This window comes from Cryptotermes secundus, unplaced genomic scaffold, assembly GCF_002891405.2.
Source record: "Cryptotermes secundus unplaced genomic scaffold, Csec_1.0 scaffold160, whole genome shotgun sequence".
Lineage (NCBI taxonomy): Eukaryota > Metazoa > Arthropoda > Insecta > Blattodea > Kalotermitidae > Cryptotermes > Cryptotermes secundus.
In genome coordinates this window covers 2,462,073-2,485,595 of record NW_019745080.1, presented here as the reverse complement: position 1 = coordinate 2,485,595, position 23,523 = coordinate 2,462,073, and the positions used below count along the sequence as shown (strand labels likewise).

General features: G+C 41.1%; 1 protein-coding gene across 1 annotated transcript in view; it reads left to right on the top strand.

The window, feature by feature from the left end:
- The window catches only part of LOC111874856 (protein O-mannosyl-transferase TMTC1-like), a 514,456-nt gene that overhangs the window by 251,609 nt on the left and 239,324 nt on the right, over positions 1 to 23,523 (top strand). The window contains exon 2 of the mRNA XM_023870706.2: positions 21,319 to 21,496. Coding sequence (XP_023726474.1) covers positions 21,319 to 21,496 — 178 coding nt within the window. The remainder of the gene's footprint in view (positions 1 to 21,318; positions 21,497 to 23,523) is intronic.

Sequence of the window (23,523 nt, the reverse complement as noted above, 5' to 3'; positions counted from 1 at the left end):
TACTTAACGACGCTGTTAGTATCGAGTTTATATAGCGTCGGCGATAGGATGCTTTACGAATTTGGAGCAACCGCTGGAATAAAAATTGGTAGGGGAAATCCAGTACCACTTTGTTCACCACAAATCCCGCACTACCTGAGATCGTACCTGGGCCGGTGCGGTGGGAAGCCAGCTACTAATTGCTTTAGCTGTGGCATGCCTCTACTATTAATCTGGCTACCGGCTGGACGACCAAGGGGTCGGCGTTGTGTCCTGGGGGCGCAGGAATTTTCAGTTCTCCATGTCGTCCAGCCCGGCTCTGAGGCCTACCCAACTTCCTATCCATTGGTTACCAGAGGTTAAGCGGCAGAGGCGTGAAGCTTACCACTCACCTCCAACTAGTGCCGACGTCAAGGAAACGTGGGTATATACATCAACTCCCCCATACGCCTTCATGGCGTAGTGCTTAATTAGTTAAGCACAAGGACAACTTTACGTTATAGAACTGTATTTATAATATTAATTCCACACTTAACTGAATTGTAGTTTGGAGGTTCTGGTGAGGTTTAGTGTGAAGAGTTTTATCTCTTGCGATGGGACAGCGGGTGATACCAGTCTACATGAGATGAAGGCCCAAAGATGCTACTTTCCATGTATGTTGTTTTCAGGAAGTAAAATACAAGGAATGTTTATGGATTCCGGGTAAAATTTCCTTAGATGAAACTGACAAAAAAGTATCTTCTTTGTATCTTCCATTAAACGGTTTTATTTGTTCCTCTTTTTATTATTTTTTTAAAAGAAGAAGCAGCATTTATTAAAATTTATACGAGCGCGAAATTGATCAGACATCATCTTCTTTCCTCCCAAGTCCTCTTTACAGCCCCTCCACCTCTCTAACCCCCACCCCTTTTGCGATTATACCACCCGGGGCAGAATGATGGTATCGATTTCACATCATCTCATAAATTTAATTACGCACTTTCCGTTTCTCTTCCAATTTTCCTCTCCGGTTGATACCGTTTAGAAATTCGTCAGCTCTCATGCATGATTAGCCGGGCTGCAAGCTGGAAAAGAACAGGCTACTTCAATTCCAGCCAACACGACCTAGGCCACCCGCAGCACGTGGCGATGTAGAGTGTTGCAGTCTGCCTTCAATTTTATAATTTTGAAGTGAAAAGTTATCACTGTCTTTTACAGACTACTGAAGCCAGATGGTAAATATTTACCCTTTACAAGAGTCCCCAAATTTCTCTCTTTTTAATGATGAGGGAAATAATAAGTTACTACTGGGAGACCAATAAATTTTTAATAGCAGAACATTACTACACCATGAAGGCTATGAGGTAGTGGATGTATATATTCACGTACGTGTATTCCTTATCTCAGCCCTGGTTAGAGGTGACTGGTCACCTTCATGCCCTGGCCATTATCCTTGGGGAAAGAGCCCCCGGTGCCCATTGAGTACGAGGCAAGGTGGACATCAGAACCAGAATAGACTACGTGGAGAAGAGAAAAATTTTGCCCTTGACGGGACTTGAACTCCAACCCCTCGGTAGTCCATTCCGTAGGAAGTCTCTATACCGACTGCCCTGTCACGGCTCTTAACTCTAAATAGTAATGACGTCATTCTTGTGCCCTGAAGACGTGATAGGCAGTGGAGATATAGGCCCTGTATTCTTAAATTCGGCGCCGGGTGCAGATGATTGGTTAGTTTGGCGCCCCTGCCGCTTTACCCACAAGGAATTAGCCCGAGGTACGCATTGTATATGAGGCTTGGTGGGCCTCAGTACCGGAGAAAAGAAAAAAAAATCTTGCCCCTGCCGGAAATCTAACCCAGATTCCTGGGTCATCTGGCTCGTAGGCTAGACGCTATATCGACTAAGATATCCCGGCCCTATGTAGTAGTGAGTAATGTTGTAATTTGTATTAATGTCGGCTGGGACACCGGCTATCCTGACAGATGGTTTTTGTGATTTTTGTGAGGAATATGCTAGGATAGTACGCCGATTAGGCCACAACCGTTTCCATCTAAATTCTTTCTAGTTTATCATTCATAAATCATGGACTCTATATATTCTCGTTACTGATAGCATCATAGAATAACCCACTGAAATGTTATTATCGTGGCCAGTGCAAGGAGAATGAGCTGGGCAGAGCATGTAGACTGTATGTAAACTGTGATAAAATTTGTGCAAAGTGAAGGTTAAGTAACTTGAAGGATGGTAACTATGGTGAAGACATAGGTGAAAAGATATTGTGACACATGATCATTGCTATTCAACGGATGAGTACACACTCCCGAAGTTGCACTCCCAACAATAGGACAGCCACTGCTATATAACGAACCAATAAACGCGCATTCTTGATAACACGTGACACATGTTTCCCATGGGGTCCGCCCCGAGGCTATATAACGCGGAATTCCAGGTGATCAGCCAGTCACGAGTACAACGGTCTACGAAAATGAGCATGGAGCGTGTCCTACCGATTTGTGAAGTGGGTGGATTAGCGGTAGCGCTATAATTCATTGTGATTAAGAGAGTGTAAAAGAAGTTGATCATAAATCCAATCATCCAGGACAAAACCCGTTATTGTTAGTCACTGAGCCATGAACACGTGACAGTATAAAAGTGAATCTTAAGTAGAATGTGAGGTTGTGAACTGTATTTCTTCCTCCAGTATTTTTAAATATCTGCTGGAATGTTCTTTCTTTCTTACGCATTTAATTCACAATGACAGAAGAACAAAATATATAGGAAAATGTCACAAAAGAACCGTGCCACTTTTAATTAAATATAGATAGAATTTATGTGGATCGATATTTTTTTGGACACAAGGAAGAATAGTTTGGTCATGTTCCTAAAATGCCAAGAGAAAAGCTAAAGATCTGAGAATTGATGTTTTCGTGGTGGTGATAACTTAGATTGTTATATTCTGGGTCGTGACACAGAGTAAACTGATTCGTGATTACCAACGTTTCGGAGAGACTTGGTGATTTCATGGAGACAACAGACATACGAGTAAATAGAAGTGACACCTACACTGAAGATGGAGAAAGCAGTTTCCTCTGTCACGTAGCTTGTCTGCAATAACAGTCTAATTGTATTATATATTATTTCATATTATATGAAATAACTAATTCATTATTTCGATGACAGTTAGGGAGCCTCCTTTCTCTTGCTGCTTGATTCATGCTGAAAGTATGCTCAGCTTACTTTTCGATCCTGACAATGGAGGCAGTAAGTTCTTCCGAAATGTCGATGAACTGCCAGATTACACATTGTCACTATTAAATGCAAGAAACCGTAAGTATTGAAAAGCTGTATATTTTCTGCCTACTTCTTGTTAATTATTTATTTATTTTTTTCTGTTTTCAACCCGTAAGTTGACGGCGACATTTTCCTCCGAAACTTCGGTTGACTTTCGCCGAATTACAGGACGTCAGGTCCCACAAAATTGAACTCTTCTTATCATTATTAAAGCACCCGTCAATAATATAACAATATGAAAGACATCTAGAATAATTTTCTCACTAGAAATATAACTTTAATATTTTATGATGTTAAACTTATTAGAATGTCATTTTTTTTTCCTTGGCACTACAGCCCCAGTGGGCCTAGGCCTACCTCCATGAACTTCTCCGTTCACTTCGGTTTTTATAGATCTTACACATTCGGTAGGACTCCTTGGGCGGGTGATCAGCTCGTCGCAAGGCCTCTACCTGTAGACAAACACAGAAAAACGCACACAAACATCCATGCCCTGAGTGTGATTCGAACCCACGATCCCGGCTTCCGAGCGAGCGAAGACAGTGCATGCCTTAGACCGCTCGGCTACCGTGACGGCAGAATGTCATTAGGACACTAAAAGTATGTATAACTTATTCATTAAAAGTGATTATCAAATTACAAAAATGTCTCTAGTTTTACATATGCTTTTTTCAGTTTTCAACACGTTTCGGCCGCACATTGCCCATAATCAGACGATTTTCCCTTTGTTTTTGTGGAGACCACTGCACTGTTCACTTGTCCACCGTGCTCCTATGCACGTCATTGCTTAGTTTTTGTCTCATGACTAGAATGCTGACGTGGTACTCTTTTTCGTCTATCGTAGTTTTGTGTGCATCAGTTGCAACAAATCGTGACAAGTTTTGTTCATCTGTCTGTACCTTCAGAGTTACCCGTCTGTTGCAAAAGACGGGTGGATTGAGGAGTGATGTCGAATTCAAACTGACAGATACTAGAAATATGATCAGCAGACATCCAGTTTGTCAAGCATGACGAGCATTTAATTGGCTTGAAATGTCTGACCACCACGAGGAAAAAATGTCATTAAAATATTAATGTTTTTATATTTTGTGAGGGGTTCGGAATAAAAATTGATAACCAATTTTACGCGTGATGCGGATTCAATCGTATTGCCTTAAAAAGTGAATAAAATTAGATGATATCGATTTTGTCGCTGATTTAAATTTAATATGGTCATGCGCGCCGTGTAGAATTAAGGTGAACTTTGGTTAATACGTTCAGTAGCAAAAATATTTATTTTCTCTCAAATAAAACTGTGTTTTACTATTACATTCATAATTTCCATTGACACTGGGGTACGTGGTAGCGTTGTTGGTTGAGGCACTATGCTAGAAGCCGGAAGGTCACAGGTTCGATTCCCATTAACGTCTTTGCATTTTTTAGTTTACTTAATTCTTCCAGCCGCATACTGGCCCTGGTGTCTACTCAGCCTCTAAGAGAAATGAGTACCAGGAATCTTCCTGGGGTTTAAGGGCGGCCGGCGCGTAAGGCTGACAACCTCACCGCCGTCTGTGAACCGATTGTCTAGGAAATATGTGAGCCTCGACGTCTCACAACCCTGTTGGCCTTTACTGTCTGTTACAGGGATAGCTTCACCTTTTATTTCTATTGACATTATGGTCCCTATTAATTTATTAATTAATTAATTCCTAATATAATGATATTACATAGCATTGCACGTTATTTTGAGTAGTAATTACTGTCCGATTAGTGTCTCTCCGTCTATACAAACTGTAGAAAGAAGGGGTAGTTAAGCCCAGGCTCAAGAAACAGTGATGCGGAAGAGGGGGTTACTGTACTGATCACTGCGAAAACATTTGCTTCATGGCGCTTTAGATAATGAGTGAATTAAATACATAATTAATTTTATGAGTAAAGTACTTTTTATAAACTGTTTATTTAGCGGTGCTGTATCATCAAGAAAACCATACTTTTTTTTTAATTTGCTAGTGGGGGGTGGAGTCCAGCTTAGTCCGCTCGGCACGGCGGCCACTGATTGGCCTATTGTACCTGCCCCGGGTGATTATGATGATGGAGAATTTGGTGGAATGAAGATTGGCAGGAGAAACCGAAGTACTCGGAGAAAACCCGCCCCAGCGCCGCTTTGTCCACCACAAATCCCACTTGGCCAGACCCGGGATCGAACCCGTGCCGCCGTGGTGGGAAGCCAGCGACTAACCGCTTGAGCTATGGCTCGGCCGGAGCATACCCTTACTGTCTTCTAGAATTTAACGCCATGTAATCAGGTTGAAATTCAATAATGTTTCGGCGGGACATACTGCCTCCATCTACAGGGTCTAAAAGTAAACCAAATAAACAACCAGCAGGAATCAGGAGGCAAGTCGAAATCGGCACCCTGAAGATGGAAGCAGTTTCTGCTGGTAGTTGTATCATATTAGTAGTACGCTTATTGATTTCCTTTATTGGAAATTCTCAGAAATAATTATAAGTTCTGATATGTTTGAAATGCAGGAGATACTTAAGTATATGAGTACAGTTACAAGCTAATTTTGCATCTCTGGTTTCAGTGATTCAATAGTTACTGAAACATCTATTGAATAAAATTTAAAGCCAAGTGTAGATCACTTCAAGAGTGTTGTGTATTTTTCGATAGTACTTACTTACTCATGGAGCTGAGCCCTTCTGGAGAAGCCGCCAATTCTGCAGCTACTCAAGAACTTCCCGGAATTTTATAAAACCGGTTCATTACCGTGTTCACAAGAGCCTTCCACTGGTCCCTATCCTGAGCCAGATCACTGCAATGCATCCCATCCCATCATATCTCTCTAGGATCCATTTTAATATTGTCCATCCACCTAAGATTTTTCGATGGTAACAACACAAAATTTCAGATCCTTTGAGGAACGTATATTCCATTGAAATTCAACAGACGTTTTGGATGAAAATTTCGCTTCCATCTTCAGGCTTGAGTAAACAGGGAAACCAGAATGAAGTAAGTATTATGCTTCAACTCTTCATAATCATTGCTGTAGGAACCTCGAATCCTTCCATATTTATTAATAAAATTACTCCGATTTACCTTTTAACTCAGAACTTTGCACACGTTAAGTTAACAACACTGTCAATAATTACAAATAATTTTAACGTTAAAAGTATAGCAGATAAGCCGGGATGGCTGAGTCGGTAAAGTAACTGAAATTTGATTTGCAATAGAGGTAAGATTTTTCTCTTGTGTACACTGCCCAGACCAGCTCTAAGGTCTATCAAATGTCCTATGGATACTGAGGACTTTATTTCAGGAAAAAGTGGCCATAATATATAGTTGACCACTCATATCCGTCTTATGCTCATTCTGTAAACACGCGAAAGCTTTCCTTTCATTCGCTCTTACGTTCTCATGAAGCAATATGAAGTCATAGATAAAATTCCATCGTTGCCTTTTGCATTTCATACATGATTTTCCTTTACGGACGTGTGTTTAATTTTCTGCATAATGTACGTATTTAAGCAGCTACCATCCACCGAAACTGTTATGATGCTAGAAAATCTAAGCATTTGCATCTCTGATGTTTGCCTTGCGCAACAAGTGCTCACAAATCTTGGTACATTTCGCATCGATCTCTTGTCTTTCAACGTAAAGATCTCAACTAACAGCAAGTGGCTGTCAGGGGACTTAACAAGCACGTGACTTGCTCTGGTTTTCATGAGCCTGGTACTATACAACCCTTCACTAAACTCACATAAATAGAACAAATCGTGGGATTTTTGGTGTTCAGAGCTTCATTACGAGTCGTACTGACTTCTGGGACGTGGCACTATTTAGTTCATTAGAAGATCCCAGACGTTTCGGAGGAACATACCTCAGTTAATAAGGTCGAAGTGTAAGCCATGGAACCAACAAACAGAGTCCTGCTGGTTCCTTGCTTACTGCTTGACTTCTTGATGATTATTGCTCGGCGTGTTCTTCGATCCTGAAGACAGAAGCAGTAAATTCCTCCGAAACGTTGCTTCAGATCCAAGAAGGCTTGCCGCAGTGGGGAATCTCAAATCCAGCATAGATAACATTAAGGTCTTCCTGCATATGACGCCTTGTGTTGTCGTAGACAGGTACCGGGTTACGCGTTATCATATCCCAGAAAAAGATTACTCTTAATAAGAGTATTTTTATCAGACATTATGCCTGTGTGTCTTATGTTGATTTCATTGTTATCAGTTTTGCTTCCGCGAATGCGACTAACGAAGCCCATTATAAAGATACTTTGTTTTCCAGTCAGAGCCTCTCTTAAGAATTATTATTTGCTCGTTATTTTATTTTCAGAATCCTGTAATATCTGTGACATTCTTAATTGCAAATTGCATTTTCTATTCCTACCAACAACATGTAAGAATATCATGTTTATGTACGAGTATTTTGGTGTAACGTTTTAAGCGGTGAATGTTGCTAAACTCGATATTTACATCGATATATAGAAGCTGATACATTTTTAACTTGGAGGCACGAGGTAGCGTAGTTGGTTGAGGCACTATGCTATAAGCCGGGACGTCGAGGTTCGATTCTTGTTGAGATCATTGGAGTTTTAAATTGACCTAATCCTTGCAGCCCCACTATGGCCCTGGGGTCCACAACCTCACCGCCATCTGTGAGCCGATTGTCTAGAAAATTTGTGAACCTCAACATCTCGCAACCCTATGGGCCTCAAGGCCTCTTACAGGGACACTTTTACTTTTTTTACTTTATGTTCTTAAATAGCGTCGCGTTCTCCTATTACGCCGTAGCAATTGACCTGAAAATAAAAGGAAGTCAATAAGGGTTTATTAATACCCGGAAAAAGAACTTATGCCCCAACAACTTGAGAACGAGATGCGGTTAACTCATAGCAGTATATTACGTTATATCGGACTATAAACTTTAGAGTTTATCCCATATCCTGAAGTGCTTAACTGAGTCTGAGCGGAAGTAAATGAGTAAATTTTCAAGTATCTGTGGTGTACTTTGCGAGTAGGTCGATGTTTACACCTCACTGCAACCGAAATTGCTCTCTCCTTTCTGTGAACCATGTAACCTCACAAATGAAAGTTCCTTACGCCGTGCAGAGGTTGGTATATCGCGCCGTGGCTCCAGGAAATGAAGATATGCGTTGAAGGGGGGAGGGGGGGTGAAGGACTTTTGGGGGTAAAGTTAGCACTATGTCTAGGGGGGTGGTCGTTGTTGTCGTAGAATAGGTTCTAGCACAGATTCAGCAAGGCATGGTGGAGGGAAATAACTATTTGGAAAGCTTCTTTGGCGTCCGTGTAACCCAGCCAAGAATCCTACATGCTTCCCATTTCGGCGGAAACTATGCATCTAGCCCACATTCCTCGACAAACCTTCCCATACCCTGACATGCACTCTGAATCTTTAACACAACATTGTTTGAGTTGGGTTCGAAGAAACAGACACTTATATCAGTATGCAGTTTCGAATGGAAAGTTGATTGATGGAATGGGAAAAATTTGGAAGGCATTATTTAGGTACTCTCGCGACATATACATAGAAGTGAAGAAGACTACGAAAACCCTCAGAATATCCAGTGCTCCAGTTTTGCAAAACCAAGGAATTTTGGGAACAAGTAATTGCGTAGTTTCGTTTTACTGCATATTGATTATTTGATACGAAACGGACCGCATAGAAAACGCGTCCAACAGTTTTTCTGTTTTTGTGTGCGTATTTATTGCCACGAAAAAATTGTTTACTTAGCCGTTGAGTAGCAACGGCTCTCTCATCTGACTCCACTACTCCAGCTTTCAAGCGTTATTCCATATTGCTCCCTCCTTAAGGATGCTTGTCCAGAGTAACCTACAGGCGTACCGCTGTTCTCCAACCGCTCTTTCCTTAAGGTTGTTCGGCTCGAGCTGTTGTTAAGGGAGACAGACACACTCACAGCGAGGTGATCTCATAAGCTTCCTTTTAATTTTTCAAGGCAAGGAAAGTGGAATAAAGTGCTCCACAGCGTGCAAAATTTGGGAAACACTGCTTTTACTGAATTTATTTCTTGGGATTATTACTGTCACTTTTGGGGCTTCAGAATATTTTCTGTGAATTTCAAGTATAGCTCCCTAAGTACAGTATGACTATAGACGGATTTTGGATTGATAAGTGGATTTATTGGAGACTCATAAAACTCGTGACCGCATTTCACAACTAACTATCGCACACAGATTAGTGTTCTCAGTCACGTTGCTTCTGAGCGGCTTCTAACGCCTGACTTTCGTCTGCTTCCGGGCTCACGTCCTCGCAAACTGGCGAGTGTCTCACGCCAACCTCATACTCTGACCGCTGGCTTCAGCTGATAACACCCGGGCCGAAGTGACACTCAAAAATGACTCCTTATTTAGCCTCGGTGCGGACCGCATAGAAAACACAACTTCCAGCAGTTAATCATTATTGCCTGCCTACGTTGCTTAGCGATGGCTCTGGTATTGTTGGCTGTTTCTCTCGCTCGCTTATTCTAGCTGTCAGACCTCATGTCACAGAAGTATGAGTAAATTTAAGTGTCAACTACGTAGTGTTTCCATTTGCATAACGTGGTATTCCTTTAATGAATGAAAGGTGAATAACCGACTACGCTGGATTTGAGGTTACATGTAGAGGTTTTATGAAGAGTGCCATCTTTTGAGTGTGACACCTTGTAGTTCGTAGAAATTAACCGACGTTCAGGAAGAATATACTGCATTGAATAATCAGAGCAACCTGCATTATTACTTGTTTCTAGTTTTTTGTTTACTCTTCAACCTCGATGAGGGAGGCAGTATGTTCCTTCGAAACGCCGTTGAGCTTCTACCGGAATGCATAGCATCACACCCCAGAAAGTTGAAGGCAGGGCTGCTTTTTAACTGACAGTGTATGCGAATATTGTTTCATTGATACTCAGAAGTGTATCTTCCTCACATTCTCTCTAAAGGGAAGGAAGTATAAAGTCCACGTGTTTCTCCTCCTATCTCAGAAATGCTCTTCAACGCATACATTTTCCTTCTTATTTTTAACCAAGATTAAGACCATCAGTTTTACTGTCTATGGAGGGAGAGGAAAAATCACACACAGAAGTACATTTCACGAAATATCTCGTAAGTACTTATATTCATTTTCCTTTCTGTAGGGATGCTAAAAGCGACGTAAATATATTCTTCAGTGCCAGATATAAAGGAACCTAGCGAAGTAGTGTAATCTATTCTGCGAGGAAGAACTTACTTCTAGCGTTCCATCAGCAAGTAGCGGTTGCATAATGCTTCGCGTTTTGTATGAGTACATGTAAGAAGAATGTACATTAACTACGTACAAGAAGAGAATACCATCTTCTCTCATTTGACATCGAGTAGTTTGGTTGATGTTTGCCGACGTTTCGGAGGAAAATTATATGTTATGGAATAAGTCAAGGACGCAGAACAGAGATTATTGTTTGCTTGGTTTACTCTTCGGCCGTGATGATGGAGGCAATATATTTCTCCGAAACATTGATGAACATCAGCTAGACTCCATACTGTCACCCCAGAAAATATCTTTGTTTTTTCATAGTCACCACCATAAAAACTTCATATCCGGTTTAGTTAACGAGTTTATATTTATAATGGAGATTCAGTGTATTTTCTGTGAGGTATGAACGGAATATTTTAAATATTATTTAAGTTAGATTAGTGGTTCAAAGGGTTCAATGAAATTAACCAAGGGCAACAACGATTAAAGATATTCGAACAAGGTAGAAATTGTGGGGAACCGAAAGGATGATTGATTAATGAGTTGGTTAATGTCGCATCAACTACAATAGTTATTCTGTCCTTACAGCGCATCTATCAATGGGACAGTAATGTTAAATGTGGCAAAATGTGATCACCACGCAAAGACAAAACCTAAATAGCTGTTAATGAGGGAAGTTTTGATGGTCTCAAGTCGCTAAAATGAATGTTACTGGTTTCTGGGACATGACGGCGTCTACTTTGATAGAACGTTACCGACATTAGAGAGGGAAGTGCTACGTCTATCTTTCAGGCTGAAGGTGCTGACATCAGGTTCATCCGAAACGTCGGTAACGATTGTGGGTCCACGATGCATCCCACCAAGTAGTAATCTCCACAGTAGAGCAATATTCACGATTGTTTATATTGCCATTCATCTCGGTCTGTATTACCAAACACATCCCTTAGAGAAGCTAAAATTAATCTCTGTGACTTTGATTTTCGGCAATACCCCGCATGGAATAAAAAAATAAAATGAAGCACTACTCCATGAAGAGGTATAAGGGAGTGGATGTCTAGATCCACATTTTCTTGACCTCGGCACTAGTTAGAGTTGAGTGGTCAACTTCACGCCCCGGCCGCTTTACCCCCGTAGAAAGAGACCCCGATACTCATTGTATAGGAGTTCGGGTGGACCTCAGAGCCGGTCCGAACAACGAGGAGAAAAGAGAATTCTTAACCCTACCGGGACTCGAACTCCGACCACTCCGTCGCCCAGCCCACGTCCAGTCGCTACCGGCTGAGCTATCCAGGCTTACACGCCGCATGCAATGCTGATGGGTTTTCAAGTTTTTAGAGAACTTTAAATTTGAAATCTTTAGGGCTACTATCTATGGGGGCTGAAATAGTTCTTATCACCCCTTAAGCCTATGCCGTCGCCAAAATGTTTTGCATTATCTTCCGTTAAACGCATCGCCGCTGCCTATTGGCTAGAATCCCACCCCTATGTTTGTCTAATCGCTGCTACATATCCGACTCCCTACCGATTACGAGATATATAAAACCGTCCCAGAAACATTAGTCCTGAAGATGGAAAGTCAAATATTTTCCGAAACGTTTTAAGAACTTCAACATACGGTGCGACCGTATCGAAAGTCGAAGTCATATGCGAAATTCCAGGTGCGAAAACCGAAGGAATAGAATTAACGTATGTTTCGGGGGTAAAACTCAGTCTCAGACATTTAAAGGAGGAACATAGACTGTGGTTGTTTGGGAGGCTAATATTTGGATCCAAGGGAGATGAAGTGACGGGGGGTTGGATAAAACTGCATAACAAGGAGTTTTATAACTTGTATTCTTCCCCAAGTATAATTAGAATGATCAAGTCAAGGGGTATTAGATGGGTAGGGCATGTAGCACGCATATGGAGAACAGAGATGCATATATGATTTCGGCGGGAAAGCCAGAAGGAAAGGAACCACTGGAAAGACCTAGATATAGGTTGGAAAATAATATTAAAATGGATCTAACATAGGATAGTGTGATATGGACTGATCTGGCTCAGGATAGGGAGCAGTGGATGGCTTTTATGAAGACGGTAATGAACCTTAGAGTTCTATAAAATGTTGGGAAATTGTTGAGTAGCTAAGCGACTGACGGCTTCTCAAATATGGCTCATATCCTTGGAGTTAGTTATGTTTCTTATGCAGCAAAATCTCGGCTAATCTAACCGATTCGATAGTGCGAACACACGAGTGCTTTAATTAATTTCGATTATCGAGGCTGCACTATATCTGTATTTACATGTCTAGCATTTCACAGCCACTCACAGCCACTCACAGCCGTGGACACCCGGTCTGCTTCACGGGTTGCCGCATTACATATCCGTTCTGTACAGAAACTGAGATGCAGCAAGTGGAAGGCGCAGACGGTTCTAGCATTTCAGAGCCATCTGTTAGTACTTGAATAAATTATTCCTCAAGTGAAATGTTCAAGTCCATGAGCTAATGACTTCGTTTCTATGACAGCCGTCTGAGTGTTGCCGTGTTTTCTTCATACTTTGCTTATGTACCTCCGGTACAATTTGCAGGCGCCTGTTAACGAGACGTATACAATATTCAGAAGCTTCTTTCAAAGCGACACTTTACCCATTTCTTAAGTCTCTAGCAATTTATTTATTTCAGCTTTCTCTAATCGTTAAATGCATTCAACTCAAGCACGCAGGTTTCCCAGGTATACAATTTCTAGGGCGTGTAGTGAAAGGATGTGCCGCTTTATTTTGGGTTTGGCTAGAATAAGGTGAGGCACTATGCCACAAGCCGGATGGCCGCGGGTTCGATGCCCAATGAAGTGGCCGGGGCGTGATGCTGACTACTCCTATCTATTGCATAGTTATACCTTAAATTTCACGAAGATTAATTTGTTTAACGTCATGAAATTTTCCTCATGTAGACTAAAATTAACTATACTGTATGGAGCTAATTGTTTATTGATAAGCCAATAGTTGCCCAGCCACACAAGAAATTTGCACTGTGCTATGGAACAATAATATCCATTACAGTGTTCACAAGGATAATTCAGTCGTCATAGGAATTTAATCCACATCTTAAAATCCTATTTTTTGACATCCACTTTAATATTATTCGCCAATCTACATCTAGATTTTCGCAGTGTCTGTTTCCGACAGGTTTGCTCGCCAGAAAGGAAAGTTTGGGGGACAGTACCATGAGTCAGTAGGGACAAAAACAGTAGTAGCACATGTGACATTACAATACAAAATATTCTCTCTGCCCAAACAGACTAGGGAATACGTATAAAAAATCTAGATGTATCCATGGAAACGAAAGAGAAGAGAGGCAGGTTACTGTGACGGATATTGTGGTTTCTGGAAACAAGATTGTATTACAGAAGGGGAGAACGAGATTACATATGGAAGATCCAGCATAGAGGTTCAGTATATGTGGAATATGAAATGCAAATAATAAAAGAAAAAATATTTCTATCCCGAATGAACAAAATAAAAGGCCCTTTCGTCTATATCCCTGCGTAACATTCTGCTGAAAGTCTTACAGAAAATGAGAGTATTGAAGTCAAAACCCGTGATTTAAATCCACACAGCGCAGAAGGAATTTAAATTGGATCTTAAGAGTGAAAGGGTGTAAACTTTATTCATTTGAAGAGTTTTACTTTCTGGGATAATCCGGCGAAAGTCAACACGAAAAATCGGAGAAACACTTCTATCTTCAGCGCCAAAGAATAAGTCAAACAAGATACCAACATGAAGCATGCATTAAGCGAGAACATTTTTGTGACAAAAACTGGAAACTTAGCCTCCCTAAAAATTTCTATCTTCTGGATATAAGGCTGATAAGTCTATTGAAAGTCAACCGGAGGAGCATATTTCTTATATCTTGCTTGTTTTGCTCGAAACCATAAAAATGGAATGCATATATTTTTTTCCCCAAAAGTCGGTTGATTTTTACTGGACTACACGGCGTTACATGCCAGAATATATAACTCTTCAGTGTTTCATTCTGGCACGCTGTTATAACAAGTAATTACACATGGTTGTTACAACTGTTGTTTTTCTGCTATTACGTACATGAACCTGATCTCGCTTTAGTAAGGCACGTCCCCGTTGCAGTATGAGCACCTGTTATCATCCTAAATGAGAGATTTACGGGTCGTTAGACTCCAAGCGGCTGCATATTCAAGGCTAAAGATGCCACTTAATTTAGAACATTTGCACATTTCTCTTGCGAATGTATACAGGAGATGTCATATATAATCCAGAGCAGACTACGCGATGTGGAACGTGAATATATGCACGTAATTAATCAGAACAGCTGCATTTCCACCGGAGGAGCCCCTCACCACCGAGGTTACGGTCTAGATCTGCTATCGGTGATACTAATTTACTGATTCGTACATTATTAAGCGATGTTTCCTCAGATACAGCGGTTAATTACTAAGAATTCTGGATAGATCGTGAAATACTACGAAACATCTCAGACATAATAATCGTTAACACGTGTAAAATGGGACCCCAAAACCAGCATCTACGCCTTCCTGTAAGGTAAAGATAAAGTTGTCTCTGTGCTTAATTAAGCACTAAACCATGAGGACATGGGGGAACTGGAGGTATAGATCCAAATTTCTTGACCTCTGCACTAGATGAAGGTAAGTGTTAGCTTCACGCCCCGGCCGCTTTGCTCCTGGGGAAAGAGCCCCCGGTACTCATTGGAAAGAAGGCTGTGTGGGCCCCAAATTCGGTCTGACGCTGTGGACAATCTTGCACTGCCGGGAACCGAACTCTGGCTGTCCAGCCCATATCCCGTCACTATACCCACTGAGCTGTCCTGACTCCAACCCCCTCATGTATTTTTGGAAAAAGGAAGAAATATAAGAAACGTGGGCTAATGTGAGAAATTTAAATTATTTTGAAATGTGGACCCATCTATGTTTCCATATATAGACCCACAAATTAATGGCCATCCATAAAATATGCTAAGGTAATAGGTGAAAGGTAACGTTATCCTTGTACTTAATTATGTACTTAATCACTGTGCCTGGAAGGCATATAGGGGAGAGTGGAGGTATAGCGCCACCATTTTTTATCTCGGCTTAGGATGGAGGTGAACGTCAGCTTCACGCACCTGCCGTTTTAACCTGGGGGTATCAAAATATATTGGAGAACTAAAACATTTATTTACAGGCAAAATATCTTGGAACGCCTAGGCGTAGATGGAAGTATAATATTAAAATATATAGTAAAGAATTAGGGCGTGATATTTATTGAATTCATTCAACTTTTGTTAGAGACCAATACCTGGCAAATTTGAACATGGCAGTGAATGTTCTGCAACCGTAAAGGGTCTTTTTCTTGAACAGCCGAATGTCTCTTAGCTGTTCGAAGACTTGATCCATGGATTGAGTTACGCTTCATATCCCGTTTAACGCTACACTGTTCTTTCGTCATGGCGCTCGTTGTTCTGGGAGCAGTTTTTGGAATAAGAAAATTAACCATGTCTGTTGACAGACTTCCTGAATATGATATCCAAATTTTGAGTTAGGTACTAGAGTAAAAAGTGTTTTAGAGTATGTTATCCCGCTACAAAGAAATAATTCAGAAGAGGAAAAATAAATATTTCTTGATTCCTTTTGCAACAAGGAAGTGGACAGTTGCTCTTAAGTAAGCCACTGCCATCTTTCAATATATTAAACACGTGTCATGTGTCAGACTGCAAGTTCATTGGTCCGTTACCAGCAGTGGGTGTGGCGCGGACGACATAGAAAACAGCTTCATCTATTATTGCGTTTTGGAGCTTGTTTACGGAGCCGTTGCCTGGCAACACGTTGATCAAATTCGGTACCGTAATATAAAAGAATATCGTGCATAAGGTGTAATAAAGTGTCTGTATTTTTAAATCACAAAGTGTATACTCAGATTCTGTTCGTGAAGACTTCCTTTCTTTCAGAATATTTGCCTTGTTGATAGGGGATAAAAATTGGAAACAAAGTTTCAAATTTAGGGATGAAAATATGTACACAGTATCTCCCATCCCCTTTGCATATAATGTAGGGGTGGAGTGAGGAACAACAAGGGGATGGGGGAGGCGAGTGACTTTAGCCTGCCTTCGGGAGATAAAGTAGTGGAACTTGATTGCACTACATCACTCAACTTCGGTCGGTCTGACTCAAACCCCGTTAGTTGAAATATTCCCGTGTTCTCACCCCACAACTTATACTGTTGAAAGCTGTGTATATACAGGCTACATCCCGTAGAGATATATGGCTGTATTATACTTGGAGGAAGACGTTGGTCTCTACATGTTTTATATATATGCGTATATAAGAATTATTTTCTATATAAAAAGTTCAGCTTAACTTTCCTTCACAGCTTCTTACAAAGAGTAGATAATGTCGGTGGTATTCATTATATATGAGGCCTCGTACATGAACTTTACCCCACCCTACTGAGATAACTGGAAATTCTTTAAAGTTATATTACATTTATTATGTACTTTAAAATATAATATATATTAGTTTACTCGTGGCAAAGAAGGAAGAGAGGTCTGTGGGGAGTGAAAGGAAGATGTTGATATATATATAAAGTTTTTATCGATTAATACAAAACTTTGCATACTGAGAATAAAAATGTCAACATTAAGGACTACACATAGTAGTGACAGTCGTACTGAAGTGCCTAGTTTTAAAGCAGTAAGCTGTACTTTAATTGGTGTTTTGTGGAGTTTTTCAGGTGAAAACATAATGTCCAGTAAGACAGAAAAAAAAATAAAATAAGGAGTAGTGTTCTTGATATTGATTCTACACTTGGGTAGTTGTATCCTGTGGTTTCGTGGAGTGTTGCCGAGGTTTCGGAGTTAGATGTTGCCTTCATATTCAAAGCTGCTTGGGCCGTATCATGACTTCATATTTAATTTCTTTAAGATTGATATTGTCACGTGTAGGGTGGTACGCATAACGAAAATAATGGGTTCCAGTTCGGGTGAATTTATTAGCGCTTTGGTTGCAGTTTCTCTTATTCACGCTTAAATACAGCGCTGTCGCTGATTTACACAACTTCAAGTTCACCGTTGTACACGCACTAGGATTGTCCATCATCACTAGTCGTCTCATGGCAACGGATTTCAACACAGAAAGTAGCACTTCAAATCACTGTGAAGTCTTCTTGATATTTCGTCGTCTTCAGTCACTCCGGAACCTTGCAAATAAAGATTCTTCTGGACTGACTCCTCCAGCTTACGACTGACACGTAACTGCCCCTGAACTAACTCTGTCATTGAATTCACTTCTCTTATAAGCACTCTGCACAGACCCCATGGAAAACACTGTCTCTGTTTTTGATGACGTCACTGCTCACGAGAAAGCGTGTTTACCGAGCCGTTGCTTAGAAACGGGTTGCATAACCCCGTTGATCCACCGCTGCTCGGCACGGACGATATAGAAAACAACCTCATCAATTGTTGCTTGTTGGGAGTGTTTACAGAGCTGTTACCTGGCAACGCGTTGATCAAGTTGTTACAATATTGTGACATGTTGACCCCTACCTCCCCAGCGGTACGTGGCGGTAACGTAACGCTCGCGTTACTACGGTAATAGGCGAGTTCCCGCCCCGCCACTCCCCTCCGCGGTGACGTCACCGAGGGATATCGCGGTCGCTAGGCAACGCGAGTCAACAGCGGCGACGTTACGGTAGTAACAGCGGTTACTTCCGCTAGCGTTACATAGCAACACAGCGCCAGGCAACAAGGGTGCCTATTACGTGGCCGTATTGTCCGATCGAGGTTACATAAGGAGCAGCGAAGGCTATTCACAGTTAGTTGTACTGTAACAGTCGCCGAGTCGAGTTGTACTGAGTCAGTCAGTGAGTCCTGGAGCTACCGCCGAGTTAGCCAGCAACTAGTCAGTTGTATTCTGGCATTTGGAGTGTACTATTTGTGATACTGCAGATAGCAGTAATCGTAAATCTGTAATTTGAGTGATTGTAAGTGCGAATGTGAAATAAAATTCGCTACATCGAATACATCGAGAATTTATTTGTCGCGATATACGCCCGATACGCGACAATATTAATGTTATTCACCAATCTATGTCTAGATCTCTTCAGTGGTCTCTTTCATTACCTTTTTCACACTGAATTTCTCTATGCATTCTTCATCTCTTCAGTGCCTGTATCGTTATAATTATTTGTCAGTTATAAGTTTCTTACTAATATACATACAGAGGCATTTGGATTTTAGAAGCATAAATGAAATAAAGTTGTTTGAATCTAACCTGCAGTAACTATCTACACTCTTCAGTGGTCTTGGCGGGGATCGGTGGATAGTACATTTCTAATATACATATAATCGCATTTGTATTTTACGCTTATAAGTACAAGTAAATACATTTGTTTTGAATTTAACGTGCAATTAAGGAGTGTGCGTCTGTGTGTGTATACGAGGGAATCAGTAAATACTTAAAAAAATGCAAGTAAAACAGCTGTAATGGACGTAATAAGTTTTATATATCACTAGGTAGCAACACAGTCCAGCTTAATGACAGTTACATCGAGAGACGCGCATGCGCATGCGCATGCGCATGCGCATGCTCATGCTCAGAAGCTGGTTTCAGTAGTTAGAATGGCCACCGTTCTTGAGGAGTATACTACAGAAGAGCAGCGTGCTGTTGTGCTTTCTTTGTTGTGTTCCTGTTTATGGCGAGAATTGTTTGTCGCGTAAAACGGTTCATGACTGGGTCGAGAAATTCTCGCAAGGACGGTTTAAAGTCGAGAATGAAGTTCGACCAGGTCGACCTGTTGAGATTGCGATTTATAGCCATTTGCGGCCTATTTGCTGACTTTCCCTCGTGTGTTCATATGCATTCCTCAGTGGTCTTAGCGCTGATAGGCGAACCACATGGTCGATAAAAGACACTTAGGCCTACAGCATGGATGCCTCGACCTAGAGATAAAAAAGGATGAATTATCTCAGGGGTCAGCTGTTGTAGTCATACACAATATTCCTATCTCCGTTGTACCGTGCATTGCTTGTGCAATCAATAATTCTTCAGGTGATCAAGAGATTTATTGCTGTTATGATAGCATCGAAGATCCATCACTGTCACGGCAGATTGCGCCGCTGGACGTTGTGTGGATGATACTTCACTTCTCAAAGGAAACAAAAAATATTTATACTCGATCTAATGTCATCTTACGAATATATGAGCCTTGGGAATATGACTATCCTTGGGTTTTCCGTGGGTTTCCTCAGTTTCCCAGACAAATTCCGGAGTTGCACCTTGTATTAGGCCTCTGGTCTTCCCGTCCACGTTTTTAGCCTTTGTTTCTTATTTCAGTAAAACGAGGTCTATGATATCATCTTGCTGTCTGTGTATTCCCCATAATTTTTGTTAGGAGGCTTATGTGATCACCTTGCTGTCTGTGTGCCCCATATTTTTTTTTTTAGTTTTCTTTGCAGTCCAAGTCGTATCAAATGAAAGTAGACGATTAGTTCTTCCCAGAACTTCTTGTTTATAATTTATTATTACTATCATTGTACACGTATTATTCTACATTGTACTCTGAGCTACTGAAAGCGTTATTAAATACACTACGTATTATGACTACATAAGGAGAATTTCAGTGTCTGTCTTACAAATTGAAATACTGTCAGAACGTAAGAATCGAACAATTATGTATTGTGGTAACTTGTTGCTTGGTGCAGCCAGTTAGATTACAATATTTAACACCGGTAACCACCTGAGGGTGTCCACACTGTGGTCGAAACATCTGGCGTTTCGAATCAATTCATTGTTCTGTATATAATAGTGACTTCGTGATTAATTAAGACATAATTGCATAACCGAACAGTATTGCTAGCGTGTTATGCGCATGCGCCGGGTGCATGGTCACCGCCGCCATTTCCTCAATGGGGATGGGGGATAGTTCTTCGGGGGGAAGGAGCGTGAGAACATTTGCTTACACACGTTTATGCCATATTACGAGATGAAAAATATTTTATTTTAAAATACTAGTACATTTCCACATTACTATTTTGTATATAGACATTTTTTTAATTTTGAATTGCTTCCAAAAATCTTAGTATATGCAGGTGTTTTACGTGCCCCCCCACTACAACATCCTGCGGCGCCCATGAAAGGATGAGTCTAAATTCAAGACAGTTAAAGTTTACTTGAAGCATACCAGAAAATATAAGTCACTATTTAAACAAAACTGTTTCGGTGTAATTAATGGAAAGAGAGCCCTGTATAATCACTTCTTAATTTCCCTAGCAATTTCTATAATAAGAACAGAAGATTATGTCACAAGCAAGGAGACAAGAGGACAAGTTTCGATTAATTAAGGCCGAGGTCAGTAATTAAGGTCAAGCCAGGTTAAGCCTGTTCCTTTAAAGTTATAAACTTATAAAGAGTAAAAAACTGAGTTCAGTAGGAGGTACTTAACATATAAACTTAAGAGTCTTACTCCATGGAGCCGAGTCCTTCAGAGGCTGCCAGTCGCTTAGCTACTCAAGAATTTCCCAACATATAATGGAACCTGAAATTTCATTACCGTGTTCACAGGATTCTTCCACTGGTTTCTATCCTGAGCCAGATCAGTCCAGTCCATATCACTCAATCGTGTTTAAGATCCATACTATTGTGGCGTATAAACCCGTTGCTAAAGCGACGACTCTCTAAACAGCGGCCGCTTCTGGGCAACGGCTCGNTCATGCGGGGCTGGTACAGTAGGCCAAACAGTGGCCGTCGTGCCAAGTGGACTCAGTCTCACCCCACCAAAAGAAACTTGTAACGACATGAACGTGAAATTATAAAGGCGGACTGTTATTGCTTGCAGAGCCAACTACCAGGTGTCGGGGCTGCAGCCACTATGGTTCCACGTGTGCAACGTGCTTCTTCACGCGGCCGCATCATTGCTCTTCACGCGCGTGTGTCTGGCAGTCGCCGGACTTCAGCCAAATTTCGCCGGGGCGGCAGGCGTCCTCTTCGCGGCGCATCCTATACATACAGAGGCGGTGAGTACCGGGACTACGCTGTACTCCTTTGTATATTAGAAACTTGTAGAAAGCCAGACCACGATGAATTGAAATATAAGTTGTGTTTATATTAAATTCAATTAAAAGACACCACCTCGTGTAAACACTTTTCTTAATCAGCAAACAACCGCACCCCCACACAGACCACGAAAGGACGTACTAAAATATTAAAAATTCTGCGTTCATATTTCATATCTTCTTTCGCCCTAACTTCAGTGTAAAAATAATTTTAACACAGTTCTTCGAACAAATTGTTAAACAATATATGAAACTAATGTAAGGCTTTATTTTATAAATGGGCGCCTCTGAAGAAGGCCATAAATGGGCGAAAATAGTTGTTCCGTATGTCGCTTATTGATTAAAGAGTGTGGTTGCACTGGCTGACATCCTTGAATCTACCAAATTACACGACATCACATTTCAGAAGACACTGGTTTGCATTGCATGCTTATTCACTTTGAGAAGCTTCCATCCTCAGAATGTTAATAAATAAATGCTAAATTACAGGGCGTCACATTCGCAGAAGGCAGTAGAAATCTTATATTTTCTTTTTAGTGAATCGTAGAAATTACGAAGTTCCAAGTTATGAAATTGTCGAGACGCGTGAATCGATAAACAAAACTACTTGCCACCTTGAAATTGCATTTGACACTCAGTGCGAAATGGAAGAAACAGTTCATCTGAACTTTTAAATTCACAGATCTCTTTAGTTCTGGGTCTTCGGATCTCTCTGCTTTAAAAGGTGAAGATCATTTGTTCTGGCGGAGGGGGGGGGAGGGGGAGAGTTCAAAATGACCTGATTAGAATTTCTAATGTGCAGTAGACGTCTAGTTATGGTTAGTTTCGCCATAATGTATTCCAAACTTTTTCTCCTACCAGGAACAACCTATCAGTCGTTAAGTTCCACAAGATCTTACTGGAGCCTTAATCATACGGTTTTCTTGTTCTCCGTGATTGGCTAGTGTCACTTGTGTGATGAAGAGCAAACTGATCTCGCGTTAGCTGTGCACAGTCCCTTCTGCATGTCGCATAATAACGATGCAAGAGAAAAAGAGGAGCAAATTGCTCAAGTCAGCAGCATCAGTTCTGTGAGCTGTGCGCATCACAACAAGAAACAGCTTAATCACGAGAACCACGCCTTCTGCTCGTCTGCCAAAATGTCTTCTGCTCTTATAACCTGAGACTGACAATTACAGTCTTGCAGTAACAGATACTGAAGGAATCCAGTGTAAACACTGTTTATTAAAATGTAACTTCGGTAAAAAGTGAAAATAAAAGTAAATTTATCCCTGTAACAGGCCGTGAAGGCCCATAAGGTTGTGAAACATCGGGGCTCCCACATTTTCTCTAGACAGTCAGCTCACAGATGGCTGTCAGGTTGTCAGCCTTACACGCCGGCCGCCCTTTACCCACAGTAAGATTCCTGGTATTCATTTCTGTTAGAGGCTGAGTCGACCCCCAGGGACACAGTGCGGCTGGAAGGATTAGGTAAATTAATAAATCCAATAACTTCATCTGGAATCGAACCCGCGACCTTCCGGCTTGTAGGATCGTGCCTCAACTAACTACTTTACAGCGTGCCCACAATGTAACTCTGGCACAAACCTTGCATATGAAAGCACGGATAAAATAATTACGATGTTACGCTGTGTAGTCCGTTGGAACCCTCTGCTCGCTGTCTGTTTCGTGATGATTTCTTGATTGACTTGTACTTCGACCCTGAAGATGGAGGCGGCATGTTCCTCAGTATCGAGACTATATAACGGCGGGTTGTGGGATAAGAGTAATGATAATTCGTGAAGGATTTTTAATGCCGTTGTGGCCTGATTTAGGTACTATCCCAGCATTTACCTGGAGGGAATCAGGAAAACACAAAAGTCCTCATTCAGGATAGCCGGTGTCCCGGCGGATATTCGAACCAAGCATCTCTCAAAAACGAACAAAGAACGTTTCTATTGAGAAAAAATGCCTGGTAAAATTTTTGGTAATTTAATATTCCTTACATT